We start from the raw sequence: 13,813 nt of genomic DNA on the forward strand, positions 1-13,813 counted from the left end.
CTGGCGGGACAGGGACGAGGTTGCGGGTGCGTGCGCGCGGCCGGCAGGACGGGGTCACGGTTGCTAGTGCGTGCGCGCGGCCGTCGGGACGGGGTCACAGTTGCGGGTACGTGCGCGCGGCTGGCGGGACAGGGACGAGGTTGCGGGTGCGTGCGCGCGGCCGGCCCGGCGCGGGGGCTGCGGGAACGCGGGTCCTAGGCGCGGCGACGCGGGTGGCGGCCGTGCTCACCCGCCGGGTGCCCGGGCCCAGCCGGGGGCCGCTTGGGTGGGCCCCTGCCCCGCGCGGTGGTTGCGCGGGTCCACCCTGTCCCGCGACGGCCCCTCGAGGCCAGCCGGCCCTGTCCGGTGTGGGCGGCCGCCCCTACCCCTGCCCCGCCCGCTCCAGGCCCGCACCGCACCCAGAGGCCGGCTCCCTCTTGTCACCCTGCCCTGCCCCTCCGCAGCGGTGGGTGCGGAACCCCGTGGAACCCTGGAGCGTGGTCCGAGAAGTTTCCCTCCCCTCCCCTTCTTTCCCTTTTTTGATTCTGCAGGCGTTTTTCAAACTTGTGGTAAAATATGCATAAAACATGAAATTTTACCATTTTAACCATTTTTTAGTGCACAATTTAGTGACATCCTTCCCTTTCCTTTTAGTGCTGGTCGCCAATCCTGGGCGGTCTATGGCTTGTTAGGAAAACAGCTCCGCCCCCTCCGTGGAAAATTCTTCCATGAACTGGTCCCTGGTGCCAGAAAGGTTGGGGGCTGCTGTTCTGGAGCCTCATACCCCAGCTTTGTTCTGAAGGAGGAGGGCCTGTTATTAAAATACAACTCCCTGGCGGGGAGGTTGCTCATGCCTGTAATCCCAGCTCTCTGGGAGGCCGAGGTGGGCGGATTGCTTGAGGTCAGAAGTTCAAAACCAGCCTGAGCAAGAGCAAGACCCCGTCTCTACTATAAATAGAAAGAAATTAATTGGCCAACTAATATATACAGAAAAAATTAGTTGGGCATGGTGGCGCATGCCTGTAGTCCCAGCTACTTGGGAGGCTGAGGCAGCAGCAGGATTGCCTGAGCCCAGGAGATTGAGGTTGCTGTGAGCTAGGCTGACGCCACGGCACTCACTCTAGCCTGGGCAACAAAGTGAGATTCTGTCTCAAAAAAAACCAAAAAAAAAAAAAAACAACTCCCAGGCCGGGCTCAGTGGTTCACTCCTGTAATCCTAGCACTCTGGGAGGCTGAGGTGGGAGGATTCCTTGAGCTCTGGAGTTCGAGATCAGCCTGAGCAAGAGTGAGACTGGGTCTCTACTAAAAATAGAAAGAATATTAGCCTAACAACTAAAAATAGAAAAAAAATTAGCTGGGCATGGTGGTGCGTGCCTGTAGTCCCAGCTACTCAGGAGGCTGAGGCAGGAGGATCTCTTGAACCCAGGAGTTGCAGGTTGCTGTGAGCTAAGCTGACGCCATGGCACTCTAGCCCAGGCTACAGAGTGAGACTTCATCTAAAAAAAAAAAAACAACTCCCAGGAGAGAATGCACCACCCACAGGTGGACCATTGAATGACTTCTCACAAGGGGAATGTGCAGGACAGCCGCACTGGGGTCAGGAACAGAGCCCTCCTGGTGCCTGTCCCCTGCGCCTTCCAGCCGTGGGGGCCCTGGGGTGCTTCTGGGCCCTGGGTGGCTGGCCTGCGGGTGCCGCACTTGGCTACCCGCGGTTCTCTGCCTGGGCTGTGGCGCCCTCACTGCTCCGTCGTACCCCAAACCTGCTCGGCTACCCGCGGTTCTCTGCCTGGGCTGTGGCGCCCTCACTGCTCCGTTGTACCCCAAACCTGCTTGGCTACCCGCGGTTCTCTGCCTGGGCTGTGGCGCCCTCACTGCTCTCTCGTACCCCAAACCTGCTCGGCTACCCGCGGTTCTCTGCCTGGGCTGTGGCGCCCTCACTGCTCCGTCGTACCCCAAACCTGCAGTTCACTTGTGTTTCAGGCAAGAGCCATGGTGCCCCATCGGGTGCCCCGGTGGCCGTGGTGGCTCTTCTGGGCCTCTCCAGGATGGGCGCAGACAGCGTGTGCTCTCAGAGCCGGGGTGCAGCAGAGAAGATGGCCAGGCAGCTCTTGGGGGGCCCGCAGAGGCTGCCCCTCGATGTCCTCCCGGCCCCCGGAGGTGATGCTGACCCAGGAGCGCTACCCCGTGCAGCGGCTTCCGTTCTCCACTGTGTCTGAGCAGGACTTGGCCACCTTTGAGCACATCATGCCCGGTAGGGTCAGCACAGACCCAGCGGAGCTGGAGGCTCACAACGTGGACTGGCTGAGGACAGTCCGAGGTGAGTCAGGGTCTGTTCTCGCCGCACTCCCAGGAGGGTGGGCTTGAGACATAGCTGTGCATGGGGCATGGAAGACAGAAACACCGAGCGGGGCATAGAGTTTACTGCTCCCCATGCCTTTTCATGCCTTTGAAGAAAGCTATTCGGTGGTGGTGACTTTACAGTGTTCTTTTGTTTTGAGACAGAGTCTCGCTTTGTTGCCCAGGCTAGAGTGCCATGGTGTCACCCTAGCTCACAGCAACCTCAGACTCCTGGGCTCAAGAGATCCTCCTGCCTCAGCCTCTTGAGTAGCTGGGACTACAGGCATGCGCCACCATGCCCGACTAATTTTTGTTTGTTTGTTTCATTTTTAGTTGACTGGCTAATTTTTTCTATTTTTAGTAGAGACGGGGTCTCGCTCTTGCTCAGGCTGGTCTCGAACTCCTGAGCTCAAGCAGTCCTCCCGCCTCGGCCTCCCAGAGTGCTGGGATTACAGGCGTGAGCCACCGCCCGGCCTAAAGTCAGATAAATAAAGGCCCAGACGACCCTCCACGAAAACCTTCTGTCTGATGAAAGGCAGATAAGAAGTGGCGCTCACAGTCGAAAGAGTGACAGCTTGGTTCTTGGAGCCCCACAGAGGGCTTCCTTCTTGGCGTTCCTGCAGCCTCTGCCGCCATTTCCCGCCAGACCCTCTCAGAGAGGTCGGGAGGAGGAAGGAAACTTAGCGTGTAGGGGCGGCGGTCAGCCACCGGCTGACCAGCCCAGAGTTCTCCGGCACCCACGTCTGGGCATCAGGTTCGTCATGGCAGCAGAGGGTCTTACCGGGTGGATGAAACGAGAACCCGGGAGCCGGCCCGGATGAGCAAGTAAGTAGCTGACTAAGCAAATCATCAGCGCAGCAAACGCCTTTTCTACGGCCGAACATCAGCTAAGAAATGAAAGAAGGCTGGTGGCTGGATTTAGAGAAGTCGCCGTTTGGCTGCCCTGTGATAACTGATTCAGGCAGGCCACCAGCAGATGCTAAAATTGGTGTGTGAATTCTGAGGAGGTATTCACAGAGTTAAATTAAATATTCTGAGATATTCAGTCTCCGTGTCCCCAGGGGACACTTGTTAGCCATAAAGGGAACCGAGGTAACTTGCCATGGAGAAGCCGGCGTCCCGGGACCCGGCCACCTTCACCCTGGTGGGACGAGTGGGTGACGCGGCCTCCACGCCAGCGGGTCTGTGGACCGCCACGGCCCACAGCCGCCCCATGGCCCGGCTCGCCACGCCCAGCAGCGTGTTACGTAGGCCTGTGGTTCGCAGTCTGCTCTTGCGCCGGTTGGGCTCGGCTCACGGACAACCGTGGCTGTGCAGCCGCCTGGCTGAGCAAGAGGAAGTGCCCTAGAGAGCGTTCTTCCCGGCAAGGGCCCTTCCGGGCGATTCCAGTCTGAGTCGCCTCCCTGCGCGGGGCATCTGACTCGGGCTCTCTCCGTGGCAGGCTGCAGCAAGGTGCTGCTGAGGCCCAGGACTTCAGAGGAGGTGTCCCACGTTCTCAGGTGAGGTGGCCGGGCCGTGCCTCCCACCCTGCCCTGCTTCCCTGTCTCTCACGAGGCTTGGGCAGTGCGTGGTGGCTCAGACAGGAGCCCGTTTCCGCAGACCCTCCCCACGAGTCCTCCTCCCTTCCGGTCTTTGCAGGGCCGCGCCTTGTGGGGGAGGCACCACGGTGGTTCTGGCCACCGTCTGGGGGATCCCGGGATGCAGGGGTGCTGGGGCGTGGGGGCAGGAGCCGGATGCTCTGAGCAGCGCGTGGCAGAAGGACCTCGGAACAGCCGACATCGGCCGTCCCCAGAGCCCCTCACGCGGGCGGGCGGGGGCAAGGTGGTGGGGAAGCCGAGGAGGGGAAGCGGGGCTGGCGGCCAGGCGTGGGGACAGGGCCCTGACGCCTTCCTGTGCCCGGCCCAGGCACTGCCACGAGAGGAACCTGGCTGTGAACCCCCAGGGCGGGAACACCGGCATGGTGGGGGGCAGCGTCCCCGTCTTCGACGAGATCGTGCTATCCACTGCCCTCATGAACCAGGTCGTCAGCTTCGACGATGTGTCCGGTGAGCCTCTTCTCCCAGCGGGGCGGCCCCTTGTCCCTGTGGGTGCCGGCGGGGTTTCCTTCCTCGTTGGCTGCCGGGGCTGCCGGGGTGCGGTGTCCAGGGCCGGGACGGAGCCGGCCCAGCCCCATGGCGCCTGCGCTCCGGGTGTGTCTGCCACGCGGCCACTTAGGTGACCTGGCCTGTGGCTCGCTCCGGTGCCCTCCGACCCCAGCCCTCCCTGGAGACGTGGGCTCCATAGGCGACACGCGTGAGGGGCTCCCGTGTCCACATGGGGTGGGCGCGCGGCATCAGTTCTCCCCGGGGCAGGGCCTCCCCTGAGCACCTGGGTGCTGCCGGGTGCTAAGCCGCATCCTGGCCCCTACCCACGAGATGCCAGCAGCACCCCAGCCCCAGACGTGGCCCGGTGTTCCAGGGCAGGATCTGGGGAGAGTCACCACGTTGCAGCAGTCTCTCTCTGCTCCTTCCACAGCCTGCGTTTTTTCTCCCTTGTCACTGTCATCACCGAGGTGACTCCAGGTCCAGATGTTTTTATTCTGGGGAGGTGGGCAGGCCACACCTCTCGCCTCTTCTCCTCGGCCCAGGCTCTGAGGCTGACGTCCCACTGGGGGGCTTGCCAGGGGGCCCGCCCGGTGAGCGCTGTGCTCCGGCTGTGCCTGCAGGGACGCTGGTGTGCCAGGCGGGGTGCGTGCTGGAGGAGCTGAGCCGGCTCGTGGAGGAGCGCGACTTCATCATGCCGCTGGACTTGGGCGCCAAGGGCAGCTGCCACATTGGGGGAAACGTGGCGACCAACGCCGGCGGGCTGAGGTTCCTTCGATACGGCTCTCTGCATGGCAACGTCCTGGGCCTGGAAGTGGTGAGCCGCGGCCACCACTCGGGGTGCAGACCCCACCGTGGGGGCGCCCTGGCTGCAGCCCGGGGGCTGCTCTCTCCGGCCCCAGGTGGCGGTGAGGGTGCGCGAGGCCACCTTGGAGGGTAGGGACCCCACGCAGGATGTAGGCCATGTTGGTTCTCATCGCAGCAGAGGCGGCTCAGGGAGGCTCCGCTGTGGGCCTGGCGGGACACCCCCTGCCTCTTGTCACACAGCACCACCGTCCCCCCAGGGCCAGGCTTCCAGGAGTGAGTGCAAGGAAGGGACCCCGAGGTGCACTCTGTGCAGTGACATCCTCACCTGCTTCTCAGAGCCTCGAGTCCATGTCCCAGAACCCTCAGCAGCCTGGTGCGAGTCTCCCCGTCTTCAGAAGGGCAGAGCCTCTGTCCCCTTGCCCGTGGGCGGAGCAAGCCCCAAGCCCTGCTCCGCTGCCATCTGATGCACCGCAGCTCTCCGCAGCTTTGTTTTCTGGCAGCCGCTGCCTGGTTCGCTGCACCTCCCATGCTCCCTTAGCAAGCAGCCTCAGCACCTCAGCACAGAGTGCAGTGGGCAGCGCTCAGGCAGGCTCCGGAGCCAGGGGGCACCCCGGGTCCACGGGTCTCTGTCCTCAATCCACCACAGGGTGCTGTCTCTCCACCCCAGGAGTGTTCTCTACCCCAGGGTGCTCTCTCTCTACCCCAGGTGTGTTCTCTACCCCAGGGTGCTCTCTCTCCACCCCAGGTGTGTTCTCTACCCCAGGGTGCTCTCTCTCTACCCCAGGTGTGTTCTCTACCCCCAGGGTGCTCTCTCTCCACCCCAGGTGTGTTCTCTACCCCAGGGTGCTCTCTCTCTACCCCAGGTGTGTTCTCTACCCCAGGGTGCTCTCTCTCCACCCCAGGTGTGTTCTCTACCCCAGGGTGCTCTCTCTCTACCCCAGGTGTGTTCTCTACCCCCAGGGTGCTCTCTCTCTACCCCAGGTGTGTTCTCTACCCCAGGGTGCTCTCTCTCCACCCCAGGTGTGTTCTCTACTCCAGGGTGCTGTCTCTCCACCCCAGGTGTGTTCTCTACCCCCAGGGTGCTCTCTCTCCACCCCAGGTGTGTTCTCTACCCCAGGGTGTTCTCTCTCCACCCCAGGTGTGTTCTCTACCCCAGGGTGTTCTCTCTCCACCCCAGGTGTGTTCTCTACCCCAGGGTGCTCTCCCTCCACCCCAGGTGTGTTCTCTACCCCCAGGGTGCTCTCTCTCCACCCCAGGTGTGTTCTCTACCCCAGGGTGTTCTCTCTCCACCCCAGGTGTGTTCTCTACCCCAGGGTGCTCTCTCTCCACCCCAGGTGTGTTCTCTACCCGAGGGTGCTCTCTCTCCACCCCAGGTGTGTTCTCTACCCCAGGGTGCTCTCTCTCCACCCCAGGTGTGTTCTCTACCCCAGGGTGTTCTCTCTCCACCCCAGGTGTGTTCTCTACCCCAGGGTGCTCTCTCTCCACCCCAGGTGTGTTCTCTACCCAGGGTGCTCTCTCTCCACCCCAGGTGTGTTCTCTACCCCAGGGTGCTCTCTCTCCACCCCAGGTGTGTTCTCTACCCAGGGTGCTCTCTCTCCACCCCAGGTGTGTTCTCTATCCCAGGGTGCTCTCTTCCACCCCAGGTGTGTTCTCTACCCCCAGGGTGCTCTCTCTCCACCCCAGGAGTGTTCTCTACCCCAGGGTGCTCTCTCTCCACCCCAGGTGTGTTCTCTTCCCCAGGGTGCTCTCTCTCCACCCCAGGTGTGTTCTCTACCCCCAGGGTGCTCTCTCTCCACCCCAGGTGTGTTCTCTACCCCAGGGTGTTCTCTCTCCACCCCAGGTGTGTTCTCTACCCCAGGGTGCTCTCTCTCCACCCCAGGTGTGTTCTCTACCCCAGGGTGCTCTCTCTCCACCCCAGTTGTGTTCTCTACCCCAGGGTGCTCTCTCTCCACCCCAGGTGTGTTCTCTACCCCAGGGTGCTCTCTCTCCACCCCAGGTGTGTTCTCTACCCCCAGGGTGCTCTCTCTCCACCCCAGGTGTGTTCTCTACCCCAGGGTGCTCTCTCTCCACCCCAGGAGTGTTCTCTACCCCAGGGTGCTCTCTCTCCACCCCAGGTGTGTTCTCTACCCCAGGGTGTTCTCTCTCCACCCCAGGTGTGTTCTCTACCCCAGGGTGCTCTCTCTCCACCCCAGGTGTGTTCTCTACCCCAGGGTGCTCTCTCTCCACCCCAGGTGTGTTCTCTACCCCAGGGTGCTCTCTCTCCACCCCAGGTGTGTTCTCTACTCCAGGGTGCTCTCTCTCCACCCCAGGTGTGTTCTCTACCCCCAGGGTGCTCTCTCTCCACCCCAGGTGTGTTCTCTACCCCAGGGTGCTGTCTCTCCACCCCAGTTGTGTTCTCTACACCAGGGTGCTCTCTCTTCACCCCAGGTGTGTTCTCTACCCCAGGGTGCTCTCTCTCCACCCCAGGTGTGTTCTCTACCCCAGGGTGCTCTCTCTCCACCCCAGGTGTGTTCTCTACCCCCAGGGTGCTTTCTCTCCACCCCAGGTGTGTTCTCTACCCCAGGGTGCTCTCTTCCACCCCAGGTGTGTTCTCTACCCCAGGGTGCTCTCTCTCTACCCCAGGAGTGTTCTCTACCCCAGGGTGCTCTCTCTCCACCCCAGGTGTGTTCTCTACCCCAGGGTGCTCTCTTCCACCCCAGGTGTGTTCTCTACCCCAGGGTGCTCTCTCTCTACCCCAGGAGTGTTCTCTACCCCAGGGTGCTCTCTCTCCACCCCAGGTGTGTTCTCTACCCCAGGGTGCTCTCTCTCCACCCCAGGAGTGTTCTCTACCCCAGGGTGCTCTCTCTCCACCCCAGGTGTCTTCTCTACCCCAGGGTGCTGTCTCTCCACCCCAGTTGTCTTCTCTACCCCAGGGTGCTCTCTCTCCACCCCAGGTGTGTTCTCTACCCCCAGGGTGCTCTCTCTCCACCCCAGGTGTGTTCTCTACCCCAGGGTGCTGCCTCTCCACCCCAGTTGTGTTCTCTACCCCAGGGTGCTCTCTCTCCACCCCAGGTGTGTTCTCTACCCCAGGGTGCTCTCTCTCCACCCCAGTTGTGTTCTCTACCCCAGGGTGCTCTCTCTCCACCCCAGGTGTGTTCTCTACCCCAGGGTGCTCTCTCTCCACCCCAGGTGTGTTCTCTACCCCCAGGGTGCTCTCTCTCCACCCCAGGTGTGTTCTCTACCCCAGGGTGCTCTCTCTCCACCCCAGGTGTGTTCTCTACCCCAGGGTGCTCTCTCTCCACCCCAGGTGTCTTCTCTACCCCAGGGTGCTCTCTCTCCACCCCAGTTGTGTTCTCTACCCCAGGGTGCTCTCTCTCCACCCCAGGTGTGTTCTGTACCCCAGGGTGCTCTCTCTCCACCCCAGGTGTGTTCTCTACCCCAGGGTGCTCTCTCTCCACCCCAGGTGTGTTCTGTACCCCAGGGTGCTCTCTCTCCACCCGAGGTGTGTTCTCTACCCCAGGGTGCTCTCTCTCCACCCCAGGTGTGTTCTCTTCCCCAGGGTGCTGTCTCTCCACCCCAGGTGTGTTCTCTACCCGGGGTGCTCTCTCTCCACCCCAGGTGTGTTCTCTACCCCCAGGGTGCTCTCTCTCCACCCCAGGTGTGTTCTCTACCCCAGGGTGCTCTCTCTCCACCCCAGGTGTGTTCTGTACCCCAGGGTGCTCTCTCTCCACCCGAGGTGTGTTCTCTACCCCAGGGTGCTCTCTCTCCACCCCAGGTGTGTTCTCTACTCCAGGGTGCTCTCTCTCCACCCCAGGTGTGTTCTGTACCCCAGGGTGCTCTCTCTCCACCCGAGGTGTGTTCTCTACCCCAGGGTGCTCTCTCTCCACCCCAGGTGTGTTCTCTTCCCCAGGGTGCTGTCTCTCCACCCCAGGTGTGTTCTCTACCCGGGGTGCTCTCTCTCCACCCCAGGTGTGTTCTCTACCCCAGGGTGCTCTCTCTCCACCCCAGGTGTGTTCTCTACCCCAGGGTGCTCTCTCTCCACCCCAGGTGTGTTCTCTACCCAGGGTGCTCTCTCTCCACCCCAGTTGTGTTCTCTACCCCAGGGTGCTCTCTCTCCACCCCAGGTGTGTTCTCTACCCGAGGGTGCTCTCTCTTCACCCAGCTGTGTTCTCTACCCCAGGGTGCTCTCTCTCCACCCCAGGTGTGTTCTCTACCCCAGGGTGCTCTCTCTCCACCCCAGGAGTGTTCTCTACCCCAGGGTGCTCTCTCTCCACCCCAGGTGTGTTCTCTACCCAGGGTGCTCTCTCTCCACCCCAGGTGTGTTCTCTACCCCAGGGTGCTCTCTCTCCACCCCAGGTGTGTTCTCTACCCAGGGTGCTCTCTCTCCACCCAGGTGTGTTCTCTACCCCAGGGTGCTCTCTCTCCACCCCAGGAGTGTTCTCTACCCAGGGTGCTGTCTCTCCACCCCAGGTGTGTTCTCTACCCCAGGGTGCTCTCTCTCCACCCCAGTTGTGTTCTGTACCCCAGGGTGCTCTCTCTCCACCCCAGGTGTGTTCTCTACCCAGGGTGCTCTCTCTCCACCCCAGGTGTGTTCTCTACCCCAGGGTGCTCTCTCCCCACCCCAGGTGTGTTCTCTACCCCAGGGTGCTCTCTCTCCACCCCACGTGTGTTCTCTACCCCAGGGTGCTCTCTCTCCACCCCAGGAGTGTTCTCTACCCCAGGGTGCTCTCTCTCCACCCCAGGTGTGTTCTCTACCCCAGGGTGTTCTCTCTCCACCCCAGGTGTGTTCTCTACCCCCAGGGTGCTCTCTCTCCACCCCAGGTGTGTTCTCTACCCCAGGGTGCTCTCTCTCCACCCCAGGTGTGTTCTCTACCCAGGGTGCTCTCTCTCCACCCAGGTGTGTTCTCTACCCCAGGGTGCTCTCTCTCCACCCCAGGAGTGTTCTCTACCCAGGGTGCTGTCTCTCCACCCCAGGTGTGTTGTCTACCCCAGGGTGCTCTCTCTCCACCCCAGGTGTGTTCTCTACCCAGGGTGCTCTCTCTCCACCCCAGGTGTGTTCTCTACCCCCAGGGTGCTCTCTCTCCACCCCAGGTGTGTTCTCTACCCCAGGGTGCTCTCTCTCCACCCCAGGTGTGTTGTCTACCCCAGGGTGCTCTCTCTCCACCCCAGGTGTGTTCTCTACCCCAGGGTGCTCTCTCTCCACCCCAGGTGTGTTGTCTACCCCAGGGTGCTCTCTCTCCACCCCAGGTGTGTTCTCTACCCAGGGTGCTCTCTCTCCACCCCAGGTGTGTTCTCTACCCCAGGGTGCTCTCTCTCCACCCCAGGTGTGTTCTCTACCCCAGGGTGCTCTCTCTCCACCCCAGGTGTGTTCTCTACCCAGGGTGCTCTCTCTCCACCCCAGGTGTGTTCTCTACCCCAGGGTGCTCTCTCCCCACCCCAGGTGTGTTCTCTACCCCAGGGTGCTCTCTCTCCACCCCACGTGTGTTCTCTACCCCAGGGTGCTCTCTCTCCACCCCAGGTGTGTTCTCTACCCCAGGGTGCTCTCTCTCCACCCCAGGTGTGTTCTCTACCCCAGGGTGCTCTCTCTCCACCCCAGGTGTGTTCTCTACCCCAGGGTGCTCTCTCTCCACCCCAGGTGTGTTCTCTACCCAGGGTGCTCTCTCTCCACCCCAGGTGTGTTCTCTACCCCAGGGAGCTCTCTCTCCACCCCAGGTGTGTTCTCTACCCAGGGTGCTCTCTCTCCACCCCAGGTGTGTTCTCTACCCCAGGGTGCTCTCTCTCCACCCCAGTTGTGTTCTCTACCCCAGGGTGCTCTCTCTCCACCCCAGGTGTGTTCTCTACCCAGGGTGCTCTCTCTCCACCCCAGGTGTGTTCTCTACCCCAGGGTGCTCTCTCCCCACCCCAGGTGTGTTCTCTACCCAGGGTGCTCTCTCTCCACCCCAGGTGTGTTCTCTACCCCAGGGTGCTCTCTCTCCACCCCAGGTGTGTTCTCTACCCAGGGTGCTCTCTCTCCACCCCAGGTGTGTTCTCTACCCCAGGGTGCTCTCTCTCCACCCCAGTTGTGTTCTCTACCCCAGGGTGCTCTCTCTCCACCCCAGGTGTGTTCTCTACCCCCAGGGTGCTCTCTCTCCACCCCAGGTGTGTTCTCTACCCCAGGGTGCTCTCTCTCCACCCCAGGTGTGTTCTCTACCCAGGGTGCTCTCTCTCCACCCCAGGAGTGTTCTCTACCCCAGGGTGCTCTCTCTCCACCCCAGTTGTGTTCTCTACCCCAGGGTGCTCTCTCTCCACCCCAGGTGTGTTCTCTACCCCAGGGTGCTCTCTCTCCACCCCAGGTGTGTTCTCTACCCCAGGGTGCTCTCTCTCCACCCCAGGTGTGTTCTCTACCCCAGGGTGCTCTGTCTCCACCCCAGGTGTGTTCTCTACCCCAGGGAGCTCTCTCTCCACCCCAGGTGTGTTCTCTACCCCAGGGTGCTCTCTCTCCACCCCAGGTGTGTTCTCTACCCCAGGGTGCTCTCTCTCCACCCCAGGTGTGTTCTCTACCCCAGGGTGCTCTCTCTCCACCCCAGGTGTGTTCTCTACCCCAGGGTGCTCTCTCTCCACCCCAGGTGTGTTCTCTACCCCAGGGTGCTCTCTCTCCACCCCAGGTGTGTTCTCTACCCCAGGGTGCTCTCTCTCCACCCCAGGTGTGTTCTCTACCCCACGGTGCTCTCTCTCCACCCCAGGTGTGTTCTCTACCCCCAGGGTGCTCTCTTCCACCCCAGGTGTGTTCTCTACCCCAGGGTGCTCTCTCTCCACCCCAGGTGTGTTCTCTACCCCAGGGTGCTCTCTCTCTACCCCAGGTGTGTTCTCTACCCCAGGGTGCTCTCTCTCCACCCCAGGTGTGTTCTCTACCTCAGAGTGCTCTCTCTCCACCCCAGGTGTGTTCTCTACCCCAGGGTGCTCTCTCTCCACCCCAGGTGTCTTCTCTACCCCAGGGTGCTCTCTCTGCACCACAGGTGTGTTCTCTACCCCAGGGTGCTCTCTCTCCACCCCAGTTGTGTTCTCTACCCCAGGGTGCTCTCTCTCCACCCCAGGTGTGTTCTCTACCCCAGGGTGCTGTCTCTCCACCCCAGGTGTGTTCTCTACCCCAGGGTGCTCTCTCTCCACCCCAGGTGTGTTCTCTACCCCAGGGTGCTCTCTCTCCACCCCAGGTGTGTTCTCTACCCCAGGGTGCTCTCTCTCCACCCCAGGTGTGTTCTCTACCCAGGGTGCTCTCTCTCCACCCCAGGTGTGTTCTCTACCCCAGGGTGCTCTCTCCCCACCCCAGGTGTGTTCTCTACCCCAGGGTGCTCTCTCTCCACCCCACGTGTGTTCTCTACCCCAGGGTGCTCTCTCTCCACCCCAGGAGTGTTCTCTACCCCAGGGTGCTCTCTCTCCACCCCAGGTGTGTTCTCTACCCCAGGGTGTTCTCTCTCCACCCCAGGTGTGTTCTCTACCCCCAGGGTGCTCTCTCTCCACCCCAGGTGTGTTCTCTACCCCAGGGTGCTCTCTCTCCACCCCAGGTGTGTTCTCTACCCAGGGTGCTCTCTCTCCACCCAGGTGTGTTCTCTACCCCAGGGTGCTCTCTCTCCACCCCAGGAGTGTTCTCTACCCAGGGTGCTGTCTCTCCACCCCAGGTGTGTTGTCTACCCCAGGGTGCTCTCTCTCCACCCCAGGTGTGTTCTCTACCCAGGGTGCTCTCTCTCCACCCCAGGTGTGTTCTCTACCCCCAGGGTGCTCTCTCTCCACCCCAGGTGTGTTCTCTACCCCAGGGTGCTCTCTCTCCACCCCAGGTGTGTTGTCTACCCCAGGGTGCTCTCTCTCCACCCCAGGTGTGTTCTCTACCCCAGGGTGCTCTCTCTCCACCCCAGGTGTGTTGTCTACCCCAGGGTGCTCTCTCTCCACCCCAGGTGTGTTCTCTACCCAGGGTGCTCTCTCTCCACCCCAGGTGTGTTCTCTACCCCAGGGTGCTCTCTCTCCACCCCAGGTGTGTTCTCTACCCCAGGGTGCTCTCTCTCCACCCCAGGTGTGTTCTCTACCCAGGGTGCTCTCTCTCCACCCCAGGTGTGTTCTCTACCCCAGGGTGCTCTCTCCCCACCCCAGGTGTGTTCTCTACCCCAGGGTGCTCTCTCTCCACCCCACGTGTGTTCTCTACCCCAGGGTGCTCTCTCTCCACCCCAGGTGTGTTCTCTACCCCAGGGTGCTCTCTCTCCACCCCAGGTGTGTTCTCTACCCCAGGGTGCTCTCTCTCCACCCCAGGTGTGTTCTCTACCCCAGGGTGCTCTCTCTCCACCCCAGGTGTGTTCTCTACCCAGGGTGCTCTCTCTCCACCCCAGGTGTGTTCTCTACCCCAGGGAGCTCTCTCTCCACCCCAGGTGTGTTCTCTACCCAGGGTGCTCTCTCTCCACCCCAGGTGTGTTCTCTACCCCAGGGTGCTCTCTCTCCACCCCAGTTGTGTTCTCTACCCCAGGGTGCTCTCTCTCCACCCCAGGTGTGTTCTCTACCCAGGGTGCTCTCTCTCCACCCCAGGTGTGTTCTCTACCCCAGGGTGCTCTCTCCCCACCCCAGGTGTGTTCTCTACCCAGGGTGCTCTCTCTCCACCCCAGGTGTGT

The 13,813-nt window shown here is 61.8% G+C and overlaps 1 protein-coding gene across 3 annotated transcripts in view; it reads left to right on the forward strand.

The window, feature by feature from the left end:
- Window positions 1-13,813, forward strand: part of D2HGDH (D-2-hydroxyglutarate dehydrogenase) — a 37,104-nt gene that overhangs the window by 245 nt on the left and 23,046 nt on the right. The window contains exons 1-5 of one of the 3 annotated variants that reach the window (XM_020288094.2): window positions 8-106; window positions 1,960-2,296; window positions 3,758-3,815; window positions 4,222-4,361; window positions 5,021-5,214. In XM_020288094.2, coding sequence (XP_020143683.2) covers window positions 1,969-2,296; window positions 3,758-3,815; window positions 4,222-4,361; window positions 5,021-5,214 — 720 coding nt within the window. In that variant the 5' untranslated portion in view covers window positions 8-106; window positions 1,960-1,968. Of the gene's footprint in view, window positions 1-7; window positions 147-1,959; window positions 2,297-3,757; window positions 3,816-4,221; window positions 4,362-5,020; window positions 5,215-13,813 lie in introns of those variants that run through there. The other 2 variants (XM_020288095.2, XM_020288099.2) reach the window with 2 other exon arrangements.

This window comes from Microcebus murinus, chromosome 8 (genome assembly GCF_040939455.1).
Source record: "Microcebus murinus isolate Inina chromosome 8, M.murinus_Inina_mat1.0, whole genome shotgun sequence".
Taxonomy (NCBI): Eukaryota; Metazoa; Chordata; class Mammalia; order Primates; family Cheirogaleidae; genus Microcebus; species Microcebus murinus.